Below are 19,248 nucleotides of genomic sequence, written 5' to 3' on the forward strand. Positions count from 1 at the left end.
CAGTAGAAGCAGAAACAGAACTAGCAGCAGTAGGAACACAAACAGAACTAGCAGCAGTAGAAACAGAAACAGAACTAGCAGCAGTAGAAACAGAAACAGAACTAGCAGCAGTAGAAACAGAAACAGAACTAGTAGCAGTAGAAACAGAAACAGAACTAGCAGCAGTACGAACAGAAACAGAACTAGCAGCAGTAGAAACAGAACTAGCAGCAGTAGAAACAGAAACAGAACTAGCAGCAGTAGAAACAGAAACAGAACTAGTAGCAGTAGAAACAGAAACAGAAACAGAACTAGCAGCAGTAGAAACAGAAACAGAACTAGCAGCAGTAGAAACAGAAACAGAACTAGCAGCAGTAGAAACAGAAACAGAACTAGTAGCAGTAGAAGCAGAAACAGAACTAGTAGCAGTAAAAACAGAAACAGAACTAGTAGCAGTAGCAGTAGAAACAGAAACAGAACTAGCAGCAGTAGCAGTAGAAACAGAACTAGTAGCAGTAGAAACATAACTAGTAGCAGTAGCAGTAGCAGTAGAAACAGAAACAGAACTAGCAGCAGTAGCAGTAGAAACAGAACTAGTAGCAGTAGAAACAGAAACAGAACTAGCAGCAGTAGAAACAGAACTAGCAGCAGTAGAAACAGAACTAGGAACAGTAGCAGTAGGAACAGAAACAGAACTAGTAGCAGTAGCAGTAGAAACAGAACTAGTAGCAGTAGAAACAGAAACAGAACTAGCCGCAGTAGAAACAGAACTAGCAGCAGTAGAAACAGAACTAGTAGCAGTAGGAACATAAACAGAACTAGCAGCAGTAGAAACATAAACAGAAACAGAACTAGCAGCAGTAGAAGCAGAAACAGAACTAGCAGCAGTAGAAACAGAAACAGAACTAGCAGCAGTAGAAACAGAAACAGAACTAGTAGCAGTAGAAACAGAAACAGAACTAGCAGCAGTAGAAACAGAAACAGAACTAGCAGCAGTAGAAACAGAAACAGAAACAGAACTAGCAGCAGTAGAAACAGAAACAGAACTAGTAGCAGTAGAAGCAGAAACAGAACTAGCAGCAGTAGGAACAGAAACAGAACTAGCAGCAGTAGAAACAGAAACAGAAACAGAACTAGCAGCAGTAGAAACAGAAACAGAACTAGCAGCAGTAGAAACAGAAACAGAAACAGAACTAGTAGCAGTAGAAGCAGAAACAGAACTAGCAGCAGTAGGAACACAAACAGAACTAGCAGCAGTAGAAACAGAAACAGAACTAGCAGCAGTAGAAACAGAAACAGAACTAGCAGCAGTAGAAACAGAAACAGAACTAGTAGCAGTAGAAACAGAAACAGAATTAGCAGCAGTACGAACATAAACAGAACTAGCAGCAGTAGAAACAGAAACAGAACTAGCAGCAGTAGAAACAGAAACAGAACTAGCAGCAGCAGCAGAAACAACAGCGGTGGCAGCTGCTCTGCTCTCTCCCTGGATACCAGTATCTATCATGAGTCCTGGTGCTTTAGAAAGGCCAGAACAGAACATAATGACACTGGGGACGTCTTCCCTTCCATCTTCATCTATTTAAAGGCTCTGGCTCTCCTTCAAACTGCATCCTCCAGGGGTAGAGTAAACGCTGCAAATATTAAACCCAGGCAAAGCCTTGATGTATTTTTTCTGGGGGGGGGCTGATAGTTCTGTGGGAGCTGGTACTGTAGGCAGCGGATGAGAGGAAAGGAAGCTTTAATTAGGGAAAAGCAGCACAAGCAGCAGCTCCAGCAGTAGCAGGTCTTAATGAGGATGTAGGAGTGTAGAGCAGAGCCACGGGACCCACAGGCTATAGGATAGATACTGGATGCCTTCTAATTGGCACCCTATTCTCTATAGAGTGCAGTACTTTTGACCAGGGCTCATAGGTGCACTATGTAGGGAATAGGGTGCTGTTTGGGATACTGGCTCCAGAGGCAGCAGGTGTTGTACCCTGAGCACTAACTCCACAGTAAAGGATGGTGATGGTATGGCGCTCCATGTACTGTACTGTACATTACATCCTCCTCCTCCTGTCCTACTTGTTTAGTCTGTGAGAGAACCGTTTCCTGTATGCCTCCGTCTGTTCAGTCTCTCTCTGTGTAATGAAGGGCACAGTGTTTCTCTCAGTCAGACATAAGGCCAGATTGATCAGTCCCTTTTAAGGTGGCTAATGATGAGTGAGATTTGTTGGTGCGGTCCAATTATATAATATGCCTTTTCTTGCTGGTGTTTTTGTGACCGTTTAGTACACACAAACATTCTGACGTGATTGGTATTAAGCTGTGGAGGGATACAGTGTAACATTCTGACGTGATTGGTATTAAGCCGTGGAGGGATACAGTGTAACATTCTGACGTGATTGGTATTAAGCCGTGGAGGGATACAGTGTAACATTCTGACGTGATTGGTATTAAGCCGTGGAGGGATACAGTGTAACATTCTGACGTGATTGGTATTAAGCCGTGGAGGGATACAGTGTAACATTCTGACGTGATTGGTATTAAGCCGTGGAGGGATACAGTGTAACATTCTGACGTGATTGGTATTAAGCCGTGGAGGGATACAGTGTAACATTCTGACGTGATTGGTATTAAGCCGTGGAGGGATACAGTGTAACATTCTGACGTGATTGGTATTAAGCCGTGGAGGGATACAGTGTAACATTCTGACGTGATTGGTATTAAGCCGTGGAGGGATACAGTGTAACATTCTGACGTGATCAGTTCTACTGTACTGTAGAAGCTGGGGTTTTGTTTGAGCCCATGATTCATGGTAATGCCATTGGGGCCAAATTGATCAAATCAGATTTTGTACTGTGACTTACTTGTCCCCCCCCCCCACACACACACACACTCCCCACCCCACCCCCAATCAGTCAGACTCTGTGGTATTTGGTTAACGGTCCTTGGTCAAAGCAAGAGATTTCAAAGCCATTAAAAGATAAGGCTTAGTTTTCAGCTGGAGGAATGTTGTGGTCAATGAAAGATGTGGTAAGCAACAGCATTAAGGGACACAGCAAGCCAAGCCAAGACAACCAGGCATTTTGTGGGAGCAGCCAGGGAAAGGAGATGTAGGTTGAGGTTCACTCTTGGAGGGCGCCGACAGAGAGAGGCTTGCATTTCTGCCACTGTCACACTGGGGCCATAGAAACTGAACTGCGTCCCAAATGGCACCCTATTCCCTATATCGTGCACTACTTTTGGCCAGGGCCCATATGGCACTATATAGGGAAAAAGGTGCCATTTGTGACTCAGTCAGAGAAGAACAGTGAATTTCTGAACCTGAGATAATTCCCTGTCCTGGTTGAGATCCTCTAGTTCAGGTTTTAGGTTTACACAAGGGAACATGGGGAAGGGTAGGTTCTCATCTTCCCCACTGTAATTGCCACAGAGGTACTTATCAGCTTCCCTACCAGTCAATGCCCCCCCGTCACATTAGGTGTGTTTCAAACTCTCCCTCAACATCAATAAGACCAAGGAGTTGATCGTGGACTACAGGAAACGGTTAAGCGAGCACGCCCCCATCCACATCGACGGGGCTGCAGTGGAGCAGGTCGAGAGCTTCAAGTTCCTCGGTGTCCAAATCACTAAGGACTTAAAATGGTCCACACACACGTGCACAGTCTTGAAGAAAGCGCGACAGCACCTCTTCCTCCTCAGGAGGTTGAAAAGGTTTGGCACTGAGAGCATCTTGTCTGGCTGCAACACTGCTTGGTATGGCAATAGCAATGGCGCTACAGAGGGTGGTGCGGATAGCCTAGTACATCACTGGTGCCGAGCTCCCTGCCATCCAGGACCTCTATATCAAGCGGTGTGAAAGGAAGGCCTGGAAAATCGTTAAAGACTCCAGCCACTCAAGCCATAGACTGTTCTCTCTGTTTCTGCATGGCAAGCGGTACTGGTGCATCAAGTCTGACACCAACAGGCTCCTGAACAACTTCTATCCCCAAGCCATAAGACTGCTAAATAGCTAACTAAATAGCTAACAAAATGGCTACACAGACTGAGTTGACCCTCACAGGGCCCTACACACTCACACACACTGTCACTCCAACACACACAAACACTCACTCCACCATTTGCTCACACATAATATGCACATACATTTATACTGACTCTACACACAAGCACACCCACTCACATTCAATCATCATATACGCTGCTGCTACTCTGTTTATCATAATATATCCTGATGCCTAGTCACCTTACCCCTATACATATCTACCTCTATCACTCCAGTATCCCAGCACATTATAAATATGGTATTGAACTGATCCTGTATATAGCTTCTTACCTTCTCCTGTTCTTCTTTTCTTATTTTTATTTCTCGTGTTTTTGTTCTACCTTGTTATTTTTAGTGCTACATTGATATTGATTACTGCATTGTTGGGTTTGGAACTTTCAAGAAAGGCATTTCACTGCACTTGTGCATGTGACATTAAAACTGACTTGAAACCTGTCTCCTTGTTTTCCCGTTGTTGTTGCGTTAGACTAGATCTAGAAGTACTTCATTGGATTTGTAGTGTAATGCAATGAGAAGCACCGGTCGTGATCTGAAACAAATTAAGCTCTGAGATAAGAGAGTATTTGTGTTGCCACTACTGTAATGCCACTGTAGTCCAGCAGCATACCACCCTGCATCCCACTGCTGGCTTGCCTTTGAAGCTAAGCAGGGTTGGTCCTGGTCGGTCCCTGGATGGGAGACCAGATGCTGCAGTGTTGGAGGGCCAGTAGGAGGCAGTCTTCCCTCTGGTCTAAAATAAAATATCCCAGGGCAGTGATTGGGGACATTGCCCTGTGTAGGGTGTTTTCTTTCGGATGGGACGTTAAACGGGTGTCCTGACTCTGTGGTCACTAAAAATCCCATGGCACTTATTGTAACAGTAGGGGTGTTAACCCTGGTGTCCTGGCTAAATTCCCAATCTGGACCTCATACCACCTAATCATCCCCAGCTTCCAATTGGCTCATTAATCCCTGTAACTATTCCCAAGGTTGTTGCTGTAAATGAGAATGTTAATTTAGGTAAGGAATATATAAAATAATCTATGTTCAAACAGGAGTGGATACCAGACCTGATTCCCCCCTAATGAGAGTAGGTCACTCAAATGAAATGAAGCCGTTGGCTGCTGTCACGCCCTGACCTGGAGAGACTGTTATTCTCTAGGTACTTTGGTCAGGGTGTGAAACTCTATGTTAGAATTTCTATGTTTAGGATCTAGAATTGTATTTCTAGGTTTGGCCGAGTGTGATTCCCAATCAGAGGCAGCTGGCGCTCATTGTCTCTGATTGGGGATCATACTTAGGCAGCCAGTTTTCCTGCCTGGGTTGTGGGATCTTGTTTATGTTCCGTGTTAGGCTTGTATGTGTATAGCCTGAGGACTTCACGTTACGTTGTTTCTTGTTTTGTTTATTGAGTTTAATAAACATGTACGCTTTTCACGCTGCACCTTGGTCTGACCCGTCTCTCAACGATCGTGACAGCTGCACAGCAAGCAGCTCAGTTCGGTGAGGTTTGGCCCTTCAGGACTAGAATTTAACAGCCCGGTTCTACAAGTCTATGTTCTCTAACTAAGAAGAGTACTCAGACTCTCTAAGGAAAATGTTGTCTTGAGACCATGCATTCATTACCTTAGAAATATTGACTTTCGTAGGTGTGTGTATATACGTGTCTTTCTCTAAGAATGAAGGAGATGGTTGTATGTTGAACGTTAAGACTACTGTACAGGTGTCATGTTGCAGCTTGTTCCTCCCTCTACCTTGCACCATGCTTGTTTGAATTAAACACTTCCTCTCAGTACAAAATGCACTCACATGCCTCTAAATCTCGTTCCTATTTCCTTCACTTAATTCCAGTATTTGACTTTGTTTTCAGTATTGTTCACATTTATAGTAAGGCGTGTTACATCAGTAGCCTGCATTGTCCTGTAAGAACAGAAGGCCATGATCAAACACAACATCTCTCCTTCCCTGGAGATAGCCTGGCCTAGCTGCTGAATGGGCCCTCTGTGAGTCTGGAAAAAGGCCATGTTTTTCTTCACTGCATCGAAACAGTGGAACAGGTTGTTCAGTAGTGCTGATGAAGTACTGCTTGACTCTCATTGCTATTGACACGTGTTGTTATAGCAGCGTTGCTCTGGCCAATGTGGGCCCAGACTACTGTCAATAACTAACCTAGAGAGAATTCTGCAGTCACACAGTCAATCCCTCCGAGCCACCGAGACACTGTTACACAATCTCTTTAGGATGAAATGTAGACTACAGTAGAACTAGAGTAATGAGTTCAATACTCTCACGAGCTAGACAGACAGACAGACAGACAGACAGAGGGCTACTCTAATGTTTATATTATCCAAGCTTATATACCATACTTTGTCCATACTACAAGTAAATAAAGAAATAGTTTGATAACTAAACATCCCACAGGCAATGATTTGATTTATGTTGGATTGAGTTGAAATAACGAGGAAACAATGTTGGCATGTTTTACCCTGAGGGATAACAACTAGGTTATTATTATCCTATTATCCTATTAGCGGCCTGTTGTTATTAGGCTAATATTATTAACGGGATAGCCCTGAGGGAGTTGTATCAAATTGATGTACAGTAATTGAGACATAAATGTCAGTCCTACAATCAAATGAGTGTTACCTGGGCAGTCAGTGGGGACAACATTAAATCTCTGTCTTACCGTGTATCAGCTAACTAGCTATGTAGCAGTTATCCGTGTCTCTCACCTCCTAGCCTACTGGCCCTCCAGCCTCTCAGTCACTACAAGGGATGTGTGTGTCAGTCTGTGTCTTTATAATGATTAGCCTAACCTGGTAAAGGTATTTCAGAAACTATAGTAAGGGGCTGAGGCAGTCAGCAGACAGACATGCTAGAAAGTTCCTGATAATGTTGACAGAAGGTTGATTTAATAGGGCTATTTAAGGGCTGTTTGATTAGGTTGTGTGTGTGTGTGTGTGTGTTTACTTCAATAGTTTACCTTAGACTAGCACTACGTTGACTCAATTAGTCACAATAACAACTAAGCCTTAAGGATGATTGACATTAAGTCATTTACCATTCTTCCATACAGTAGGTTCACTCAAGGAGCTTTGTCATTATAATGAGGCATTTTGTCAAGTCGGCTAATCTCACAAACGTATCCCGGCAGGTATTGGCTACTTTGTCTTCTATGAAAGGCTTCTTGGTTTTTATGTCAGATAATCGGCTACTTTCCTCTCTGTGCTGACCTGCCTCTGTAACCTGTGATGTGTGTGTGTGTGTGTGTGTGTGTGTGTGTGTGTGTGTGTGTGTGAGTCTCTCAGTTAGAGGTGACTGTAGGTCAATCCGTAAACTAGCAGAGTCAGCAGATAGGCTAGGCTATACTTCCTCCCTTATATCACTGTCCTTGTGCCTGCTCTGCTGCCTGGCTGACTGCTGACTACAGACTGGCTGACTGCTGCCTGGCTGACTGCTGCCTGGCTGACTACAGACTGGCTGACTGGTTGACTACTGACTGGCTGACTGGTTGACTACTGACTGGCTGACTGGCTGACTACTGACTGGCTGACTGCTGACTACTGACCAGTAATGGCGCCGAAGAAGATGGCTGCCGTTTTACAGCCCTCTAACCAATTGTACTATTATGTGTGTTTTTTCGCGTTATTTGTAATGTTTCTGCCACCGTCTCTTATGACCAAAAATAGATTCTGGATATCAGGACAGCGATTACTCACCTCGTATTGGACTAAGATTTTTTCTTCAACGAGTCGGACGCGAAGGATATCCTACAGACACCCGACAAGGCCCAAATACCCGTCACTCGCATGAGAAAGAGACGGAGATATCGTGGGCGTAGGTCGGGGTGCCTTGTAAGGATCCGACGGCGAGCAAGTAAACTGCCTCTTCCATCAATCCTATTAGCCATTGTTCAATCATTTAAAAACAAATTGGACGACCTAAGATTAAGGTTATCCTACCAACGGGACATTAAAAACTGTAATATCTTATGTTTCACCGAGTCGTGGCTGAACGATGACATGGATAACATACAGCTGGCGGGATATACGCTTCATCGGCAGGATAGAACGGCTGACTCCAGTAAGAAAAGGGGTGGTGGTCTGTGTATATTTGTAAACAACAGCTGGTGCATAAAATCTAATACTAAGGAAGTCTCGAGGTTTTGCTCGCTGGGCTGCAGACCACACTATTTACCAAGAGAGTTTTCATTTATATTTTTCGTAGCTGTCTATCTACCACCACAAACCGATGCTGGCACTAAGATTGCACTCAATGAGCTGTATAAGGCCATAAGTAAACAGGAAAACGCTCATCCAGAGGCAGCGCTCCTAGTGGCCGGGGACTTTAATGCAAGGAAACTTAAATCCGTTCTACCTAATTTCTACCAGCATGTTAAATGTGCAACCAGAGGAAAAAAAACTCTAGACCACCTTTACTCCACACACAGAGACGCATACAAAGCTCTCCCTCGCCCTCCATTTGGCAAATCTGACCATAATTCTATCCTCCTGATTCCTGCTTATAAGCAAAAACAAAAGCAGGAAGCACCAGTGACTCTGTTAATAAAAAAGTGGTCAGATGACGCAGATGCTAAGCTACAGGAATGTTTTGCTAGATTCAGACTGGAATATGTTCCGGGATTCTTCCGATAGCATTGAGGAGTACACCACATCAGTCACTGGCTTCATCAATAAGTGCATCGAAGACGTCGTCCCCACAGTAACCATACGTACATACCCCAACCAGAAGCCATGGATTACAGGCAACATCCGCACTGAGCTAAAGGGTAGAGCTGCCGCTTTCAAGGAGCGGGACTCTAACCCGGACGCTTATAAGAAATCCCGCTATGCCCTCCGACGAACCATCAAACAGGCAAAGAGTCAATACAGGACTAAGATTGAATCGTACTACACTGGCTCTGACGCTCGTCGGATGTGGCAGGGCTTGAAAACTATTACAGACTACAAAGGGAAGCACAGCCACGAGCTGCCCAGTGACACAAGCCTACCAGACGAGCTAAATCACTTCTATGCTCGCATCGAGGCAAACAACACTGAAGCATGAATGAGAGCATCAGCTGTTCCGGATGACTATGTCATCATGATCTCCGTAGCCGATGTGAGTAAGACTTTTAAGCAGGTCAATATTCACAAGGCCGCAGGGCCAGACGGATTACCAGGACATGTACTCCGAGCATGCGCTGACCAACTGGCAAGTGTCTTCACTGACATTTTCAACATGTCCCTGACTGAGTCTGAAATACCAACATGTTTCAAGCAGACCACCATAGTCCCTGTGCCCAAGGACACTAAGATAACCTGCCTAAATTACTACCGACCCGTAGCACTCACGTCTGTAGCCATGAAGTGCTTTGAAAGGCTGGTCATGGCTCACATCAACACCATTATCCCATTATCCCAGAAACCCTAGACCCACTCCAATTTGCATACCGCCCCAACAGATCCACAGATGATGCAATCTCTATTGCACTCCACACTGCCCTTTCCCACCTGGACAAGAGGAACACCTACGTGAGAATGCTATTCATTGACTACAGCTCAGCATTCAACACCATAGTGCCCTAAAAGCTCATCACTATGCTAAGGACCCTGGGACTAAACACCTCCCTCTGCAACTGGATCCTGGACTTCCTGACGGGCCGCCCCCAGGTGGTAAGGGTAGGTAACAACACATCTGCCACGCTGATCCTCAACACGGGGGCCCCTCAGGGGTGCGTGCTCAGTCCCCTCCTGTACTCCCTGTTCACCCATGACTGCATGTCCAGGCACGACTCCAACACCATCATTAAGTTTGCCGACGACACAACAGTGGTAGGCCTGATCACCGACAACGATGAGACAGCCTATAGGGAGGAGGTCAGAGACCTGGCCGTGTGGTGCCAGGATAACAACCTCTGGCTTCCTGCCATCCAGGACCTCTATACCAGGCGGTGTCAGAGGAAGGCCCTAAAAATTGTCAAAGACTCCAGCCACCCTAGTCATAGACTGTTCTCTCTGCTACCGCACCGCAAGCGGGACCGGAGCGCCAAGTCTAGGTTCAAAAGGCTTCTCAACAGCTTCTACCCCCAAGCCATAAGACTCCTGAACAGCTAATCATGGCTACCTGGGCTATTTGTACTGCCCCCCCACCCCACCTCATCCCCCTCTTTTACGCTGCTGCTACTCTGTTTATTATTTATGCATAGTCACTTTAACTCTACCCACATGTACATATTACCTTAATTACCTCGACTAGCTGGTGCCCCCGCAAATTGACTCTGTACCGGTACCCCCCTGTATATAACCTCCCTACTGTTATTTTATTTTACTGCTGCTCTTTAGTTATTTGCTTGTATTTTTTTACTTAACACTTTTTTATAAGACTTTTTCTTTGTTGGTTAAGGGCTTGTAAGTAAGCATTTCACTGTAATGTCTACACCTGTTGTATTCGGCGCATGTGGCAAATAAAACTTGATTTGATTTGGTTGACTGCTGACTGGCTGACTACTGACTGGCTGACTACTGACTGGCTGACTACTGACTCTCTGACTGCTGACAGTCTGACTACTGACTGGCTGACTGCTGACTACAGACTGGCTGACTGCTGACTGGCTGACTACTGACTCTCTGACTGCTGACAGTCTGACTACTGACTGGCTGACTGCTGACTACAGACTGGCTGACTGCTGACTGGCTGACTGCTGACTGCTGACAGTCTGACTGGTTGACTACTTCCTGGATGACTACTGCCTGGCTGACTACTGACTGGTTGACTACTGACTGACTGACTACTGACTGGTTGACTACTTCCTGGCTGACTACTGCCTGGCTGACTACTTCCAGGCTGACTACTGCCTGGCTGACTACTGACTGGTTGACTACTGACTGACTGACTACTGACTGGTTGACTACTCTGTGCTCTCTCATTATCACTATCGGTCACTTTGACACACCACAGAGCAAAGCTAGATACAGTATCAACCACTTATTCTTTAGCTGCAATGACATTGTGATGCCTGCATGCCGCCCACGACCAGTTAGAAGAATTCACTGTGTCAAAGCAGTATGCTCTTGGATTGGAAGTACGAATTAGTGAGTGAATAATATTGACAGGGACAATTGGACAAGGACAAGCAAACCAAATTCCTATCATTCATTTCTTAGAAAGAAATCAGCTGACTGAAAAAATCCACTTCCTGTGTCCACTTTTTGGCAAACCTTCATGTTTTGGTCCTATGTCCTCATTTTGTTGGCCTGTGGTGTAAAGGGTTAAAGTTTCGTAATGGTTAGGTTGATACGAATGAATGCACTCATATAAGTGGACGCACGCGGCATTTTGTCAAATGACTTTATATCAGCGTTGTGCCTGTTGTCATAGAGATAGATAGAGGACTCATCATGGATATAACCTGTTTTAGCATTTACGTTGTCATTTTAAAGTAGTCAACTCGGTGGGGATTCCTATGAGTTGGGAGCAATCAGCCAATGAAGAAGAAGAAAACTGACTACTTTAAAATGGAGATAGCCTCAATGGCGCTGCCAATACTGTCACAGACGCTATAATGGCACAGAAACAAAGATGAGTCCTCTATCTATCTCTATAACCCTATTGTTCACATGCGTATCTGCCCTCTAATTGGCTAGAATGGTCCCACCTGATCTCGTCTCCTCCCGCCTGCCTTCCATCTTTGAAGACGTATTTCCATCATTAGAGCGGTCACTTGACTATCTTGTCAATATAATTGACAAACTTTCCTCACTGTCACAACAGGTTTGTGTGTTGTTGACTCCTCTTCCCAGGCCGGCCCTCCTATCCTCCTATCCACCATGTTGGTGACTCCTCCTACTCCTCCCGGCCCTCCTATCATCCAATCCACCATGTTGTTGACTCCTCCTCCTCCCAGGCCAGCCCTCCTATCATCCTATCAACCATGTTGTTGACTCCTCCTCCTATCATCCTATCCACCATGTTGTTGACTCCTCCTTCCAGGCCGGCCCTCCTATCCTCCGATCCACCATGTTGTTGACTCCTCCTCCCAGGTCGGCCCTCCTATCCTCCTATCCACCATGTTGTTGACTCCTCCTCCTCCCAGACTGGCCCTCCTATCCTCCTATCCACCATGTTGTTGACTCCTCCTCCTCCCAGGCCGGCCCTCCTATACTCCTATCCACCATGTTGTTGACTCCTCCTCCTCCCAGGCCGGCCCTCCTATCCTCCTATCCACCATGTTGTTGACTCCTCCTCCTCCCAGGCCGGCCCTCCTATCCTCCTATCCACCATGTTGTTGACTCCTCCTCCTCCCAGGCCGGCCCTCCTATCCACCATGTTGTTGACTCCTCCTCCTCCCAGGCCGGCCCTCCTATCAACCATGTTGTTGACTCCTCCTCCTCCCAGGCCGGCCCTCCTATCCTCCAATCCACCATGTTGTTGACTCCTCCTCCCAGGCCGGCCCTCCTATCATCCTATCCACCATGTTGTTGACTCTTCCTCCTCCCAGGCCGGCCATTAAGCACGCCTTGTTTACTCAACTCTTTGTTGCCAAGCCAATCACAGCCTGCCTCTCTCTGTCTGTAGAACTGAACTTCAGTCTGTCCTGCCTGGGTAACAGCAGCAACAGTGGAGTTAGGTTAGGCTAGCAGCCTGACTGTGTTCACAGTATTCACAGGGCTGTATTGTGTTGTGAAGCTGGAGGGCTCTGTTGTGAATGTAGACAGGGTTCTGGGCTGGCCTCGCCTTCCCCTCAGCTCAGGAAGAGAGAGGAGCGGAATTACTATGTTGTGTTGCAGAGAGGACTCTGGCCTCGCCGCCCTCATTTCAGTCCAGGAAGAGCTCTTCCATGAGGAGACAGGAGTGACATATTGATCAAAGCTCAGGCCTCTCCTCTTCTCAGCCAGGAAGAGCTCTGTGCCGTGTGAGGAGACAGGAGTGACATGTTGATGACTCACTGTGGCTCCTGAGCGGACAGGACGCATTGTGATAACCAGGATGTGACATGACTGGACAGGAAAGACGTGAATGTGTTGTTCACAGAGAGCGAGAGAGAGAGATGTGGGTAAGAAGAAGTGTGTTTGTGCCTGGATGAAAAAAACCAAAAAGAAATCCCATGGATCTGCCGATACTGTACTGTGTAACCTAGTGGACATACTGTACTGTGTAACCTAGTGGACATACTGTACTGTGTAACCTAGTGGACATACTGTACTGTGTAACCTAGTGGACATACTGTACTGTGTAACCTAGTGGACATACTGTACTGTGTAACCTAGTGGACATACTGTACTGTGTAACCTAGTGGACATACTGTACTGTGTAACCTAGTGGACATACTGTACTGTGTAACCTAGTGGACATACTGTACTGTGTAACCTAGTCTGCTGTTGCTATTGCACTGATGTTGTCACTACGGGACTCTACAGTGGAGTGTACCTGCTGGCCCTTCATCAGTAAAGGTAGGAGGAGTGACTGATTGAACTGTTGTTGCTGTGCTGGTGTTAGATCAGAATAGTAGTGTTTGAATTGAGTTTCACAGGAGTTTATTAAAGAACAACTCTGAAAGGAAGTTGTCCAGTCGGCTCAAATGGACCAGTTGTGTCTCTACTAATCTCCATTGCTTCAATGTTGTCTGACTGATTGTCAAGAGTTAGGATACTTACCTCCATCTTCATACATGTGTTCTGCCTGGATTATCAGAAAGTAACATTGAAGAGGTAGACATCTGAGAATGTATGTGTTTTCAGAGTTGAGTAAGGGCAGGTTTTCCTGTGACATTCTATTGATGTTGCCAACAGCAGATACAGTCAGGAAGGCTGAGGAATGTCACTGAGTGGCTTTGGGTCAATCTTTCCAAAACACTAGAAAAGCCATGTTTTAACAAGCAAAGTGGTACTGTCTTGGCTGTACCTATTACCATACACAAACACACACACACCAAATTTCACCCCTGACCATTTCTTATGTATAATGGCCCCAGTTTGTGGTCCATGAGGAGGGTTGTTTTTGTGCTGGCAGTGCTTCTGACAGCGCTGCTCCCTGCTCACTCTCCAAAGCCACCCAGCTGTCAGGCCTCACTGTTATGTGTCAGTCTGTCCAGCCGTCCGTTTGTCTGTTCTATTCTCTCCAGTCCACTTTTGTTACTGATACAGATGAAGTTATAATTGTGAGAAAGTAACACAGTCGTCTAGTGTGAATTCACCAGAAGCCTTCTCTCTCCCTCCCTCCCTCCCTTCCTCCCTCCCTCCCTCTCTACCTCCCTCTCTACCTCTCCCTCCCTCCCCTCTCTCTCTCTACCTCTCCCTCCCTCCTCTCTCTCTCTCTCTCTCTCTCTCTCGCTCGTGCTCTCTCTCTCTCTCTCTCTCTCTCTCTCTCTCTCTCTCTCTCTCTCTCTCTCCCTCCCCTCTGTCTATCTACCTTCAGAATATGACAGACAGCTAGCCCCCACCAAAGGAGGCATGGCGTCAGCGTACCTGGACCCCAACCTGAACCACCATGCTGGGCTGGGCGGTGGGGTGGTGAAGCCGGGGACCATGGACCGCGTGCTCAAGATCCACCACTACTTGGAGAGCAACAGTGAACCGTCCACCTGGGCCAGCCACATCCGCCATGGAGATGCCACTGACGTCAGGGTGAGCTGAGCAGCTGATTGGGTTAAACGCGGTTTACCACAGTTACAACAACTATGCTTTTTTAAGTTAGTCTCCCTATCATCCGTACAGTAGGCCGGAGGCCAGCGTTCATGAAAGAATTTGGGTTCCGAGATCTGGCTACGGCGTCTCGAAATGGACAAACAGTACTATTGCTGCTTTTTTCTAGTTTTTCAAGCGAAGGTCTTTTAAGGGAGTGTGCAGCACAACTCGTTTAGATGGAAACAGAAAAGTCAGAGCCTTTTGGGTAAAACACTGGGGTAAGTCCTGTATGGAAATGTGCCATATACAGTGAGGGGAAAAAAGTATTTGATCCCCTGCTGATTTTGTACATTTGCCCACTGACAAAGAAATGATCAGTCTATAATTTTAATGGTAGGTTTATTTGAACAGTGAGAGACAGAATAACAACAAAAAAATCCAGAAAAACGCATGTCAAAAATGTTATAAATTGATTAGCATTTTAATGAGGGAAATAAGTATTTGACCCCCTCTCAATCAGAAAGATTTCTGTCTCCCAGTTGTTTTTTATACAGGTAACGAGCTGAGATTAGGAGCACACTCTTAAAGGGTGTGCTCCTAATCTCAGCTTGTTACCTGTATAAAAGACATCTGTCCACAGAAGCAATCAATCAATCAGATTCCAAACTCTCCACCATGGCCAAGACCAAAGAGCTCTCCAAGGATGTCAAGGACAAGATTGTAGACCTACACAAGGCTGGAATGGGCTACAAGACCATTGCCAAGCAGCTTGGTGAGAAGGTGACAACAGTTGGAATGAAACACAAAAGAACTGTCAATCTCCCTCGGCCTGGGGCTCCATGCAAGATCTCACCTCGTGGCGTTGCAATGATCATGAGAACGGTGAGGAATCAGCCCATAACTACACGGGAGGATCTTGTCAATGATCTCAAGGCAGCTGGGACCATAGTCACCAAGAAAACAATTGGTAACACACTACGCCGTGAAGGACTGAAATCCTGCAGCGCCCGCAAGGTCCCCCTGCTCAAGAAAGCACATATACAGGCCCATCTGAAGTTTGCCAATGAACATCTGAATGATTCAGAGGAGAACTGGGTGAAAGTGTTGTGGTCAGATGAGACCAAAATGGAGCTCTTTGGCATCAACTCAATTCGCCGTGTTTGGAGGAGGAGGAATGCTGACTATGACCCCAAGAACACCATCCCCACCGTCAAACTTGGAGGTGGAAACATTATGCTTTGGGGGTGTTTTTCTGCTAAGGTGACAGGACAACTTCACCGCATCAAAGGGACGATGGACGGCGCCATGTACCGTCAAATCTTGGGTGAGAACCTCCTTCCCTCAGCCAGGGCATTGAAAATGGGTCGTGGATGGGTATTCCAGCATGACAATGACACAAAACACACGGCCAAGGCAACAAAGGAGTGGCTCAAGAAGAAGCACATTAAGGTCCTAGAGTGGCCTAGCCAGTCTCCAGACCTTAATCCCATAGAAAATCTGTGGAGCTGAAGGTTCGAGTTGCCAAACGTCAGGCTCGAAACCTTAATGACTTGGAGAAGATCTGCAAAGAGGAGTGGGACAAAATCCCTCCTGAGATGTGTGCAAACCTGGTGGCCAACTACAAGAAATGTCTGACCTCTGTGATTGCCAACAAGGGTTTTGCCACCAAGTACTAAATCATGTTTTGCAGAGGGGTCAAATACTTATTTCCCTCATTAAAATGCAAATCAATTTATAACATTTTTGACATGCGTTTTTCTGGATTTTTTTGTTGATATTCTGTCTCTCATTGCTCAAATAAGCCTACCTATAGACTGATCATGTCTTTGTCAGTGGGCAAACGTACAAAATCAGCAGGGGATCAAATACTATTTTCCCTCACTGTATAAGCAATAGGGTGTAATTTGGGACTCGGGCATCTCACTGTAGAACTCCCCCTATCACCTGGGTGATGTTCAGTAGGGCACATTGCAGCTACAATGTTTTGCAACGGAAAAAGAAAACAAGTTTATCTTATTAGACAGATTTAGTTAGTAACTCGGACTACCTCACCATTTTAAAGTGTTTCAAAACGTTTCCTCCCTACTGGCCACAACCCGGGTATTTATGAGGTTCCCTGTTGACATTTCTACACATAGCGTCTTCCATCCCCATTAGGTTTAATAATGACCTCTATTCAGATGAAACAAGACTGTAAGAGAGTTTAGGAGGTGAAAAGAATAGCTAGTTAAGTAGGTGATTGAACAAGTGGACTGTTTCTTTGTTTCCACATCTCTTCTGTTAGGCATCTGGCTCTGTAGTCAAGTGACAAAGAGCTTCACTTCAAAGTAGACTACGTCTAATTTATGGTTCAATGGCCTCTAACTTCAATACCTGAATTAGTGATGTCAGTATGAAATTTATTTTAAAAATGTATGCACTCACTAACTGTAAGTCGCTCTGGATAAGAGCGTCTGCTAAATGACTAAAATGTAAAATGTACGACGTTGAGGGATGTAATGGAACATGTCATCCCTGAGAGAGATGGGGGGAGGTCTTCTCGTTAATCAATTTAACCAAGAGGTGGAGTCACTTCTCAGATTGTGTCATAAGCCCCACAGTGGCATTTCAATGATGGATTATTTAACCCCCCCCCCCCCGCACCCTTTCCCTTGCTTCTGCACATAATGACAATCTCTTCCTGGAAGCCTCAGAGAGAGAGGATCTATCATTCAGGGTGACTCTGCCAAACTCTTCTTTCTATTATATCTACTGTCATAGATAGATGGTTCCCCTGGAGTCCTCATGTCACCCCTGGACTACAGGGATGGATGGATAGATGGTCCCCTGGAGTCCTCATGTCACCCCTGGACTACAGGGATGGATGGGCCAAGGAAGGCCCTCCCCACTGATGTCTGTCACACTAGCAATATGTCACTATGACTGCTATTCATTTATCTATATCTCCTGCCCTCTGAATCACAAATTACAATATATAGGACAATTCATTACTGTCAATTACTGTCAATCAAACTCTTGGTCCGCAAAGGGAATAAGGTGCCATTTGGGACAAAGCCTTACTGATCTTTTTAGGATTAGGACTGACGTGTCGTTGATTGACTCTCATCTCTGAGTGATTCCTCCTCTAACCTCAGTGTGTATACTGTCTACACGTCTGTCCATGGACATTGACTGAGATTCATTTCAGAGTGACTCAATAGCCTAAGTGTGTGTCTACACGTGTGTCCCCTGACAGGGTATCATCCAGAAGATAGCAGACATCCACAAGGTGAAGTGTGTGTCCTGTCTGGGCCTGCGTCTCAGCCACCTGCGCTCAGGTGACATCCACTGGCTGCACCCCGACATGGGGGTGTCCCACGTCAGGGAGAGGTATGAGCTGCACCACCCTCAGGAAGAGTGGCGGTAAGAACTAGAACAGAGACATATTCACATACTGTATAAAGCCATATTTACACTGCTGATCCGTCCCTGGTCCCAGTTCTGTTTGTGCTGTTTGACCAACTCCTATGGTCATTGTTGCGTTGCCAAGGCAGCACAAACTGATCTGGGAGCAGGCTACATAGAGACTTTGAAACACTTTATAAAGCCGTATTTACGCTGCTGTTTCACCTTAAAAGCCTTGGCACTGCCACCTTTATGCATATTGGTTCCATGTAATTCTGCTTTAATATAAATATTCAAACACTTCCTATGAATACCATCGTCATAATGCACTATAAGCGCACGTATAAAACCTTTACATAACTTTAATTCATAACTCAATTATATGAGTAAGACATCCTTCCTACAGCCTTGCCACTTGAAACGCTTGAACGTGCTTGAATTGTCTTTAACTAGTACTCACTAGCTAAAATGGAAGATTTCCTCTGCCTGTTTTTGGGAAGAGAAAAAATTGGAACAAATTTGGTTGTTTTCATGGATTCAGTCCAGTGGCAAAGCCAAGGGGCTAAAATATGTCATGGAACGAAGAGACCTTGTTACTATGGAGATGTGTGCAATCAATGTCATTGTAATGCGCTTGGTTATTTGATGAATGCAGTACGGGGGTGAAATCAGGATTTTGTGTGCCTTGTATTTTCAAATGTAAACCCACGGATGGAGGAATTGGGAACCGAAAACGAATTGTTGCTATCCAGTTAGTTTGGCCGAGTGGCCTTGAATATCCTTCCAATCTGCCTGCATAAATCATGCTTCCTCAGAAGCAGACTGAAAACCCTCCATATGGCGCTCCAATGTAATTAGGCCTTTATAGTCTAAGATACATGTTTCCTCCTGTCTCATCACAGTTATTGGAAGGGAAATTAGACATACAATGAGAGATTCGCTGCCAAAGTCAACTGATAAAGTGTTGAGGAGGATAGTTCAGTCCTCTCTAATTACTATCTGTTGATGTGACTTCAGTGTTTGATGTTGGAGCCTAATGCTGATATATTCCCTTCTACTCATGACTGAGTGGAAGATATGGAGATAGAAATGCCATATCAGAGATAGCAGAGCAATGTCTAGACATAACCTTTTATTTGGGTGATATTTCAGACACTACTCCCCCTCACTGCTTCCTTCATGGCCAGACAGAGCAGTGTGTTGACATGTTTGGGAGTTAAAGGACGTACT

At 45.6% G+C, this 19,248-nt stretch overlaps 1 protein-coding gene across 2 annotated transcripts in view; it reads left to right on the forward strand.

Moving 5' to 3' along the window:
* The window catches only part of LOC311140551 (focal adhesion kinase 1-like), a 98,751-nt gene that overhangs the window by 18,843 nt on the left and 60,660 nt on the right, over positions 1-19,248 (forward strand). For both annotated transcript variants that reach the window (XM_084175655.1, XM_084175656.1), the window contains 2 exons: positions 14,426-14,634; positions 17,870-18,036. In XM_084175655.1, coding sequence (XP_084031781.1) covers positions 14,426-14,634; positions 17,870-18,036 — 376 coding nt within the window. The remainder of the gene's footprint in view (positions 1-14,425; positions 14,635-17,869; positions 18,037-19,248) is intronic.

Source organism: Coregonus lavaretus, assembly GCF_964263955.1.
Source record: "Coregonus lavaretus genome assembly, chromosome: 13".
Lineage (NCBI taxonomy): Eukaryota > Metazoa > Chordata > Actinopteri > Salmoniformes > Salmonidae > Coregonus > Coregonus lavaretus.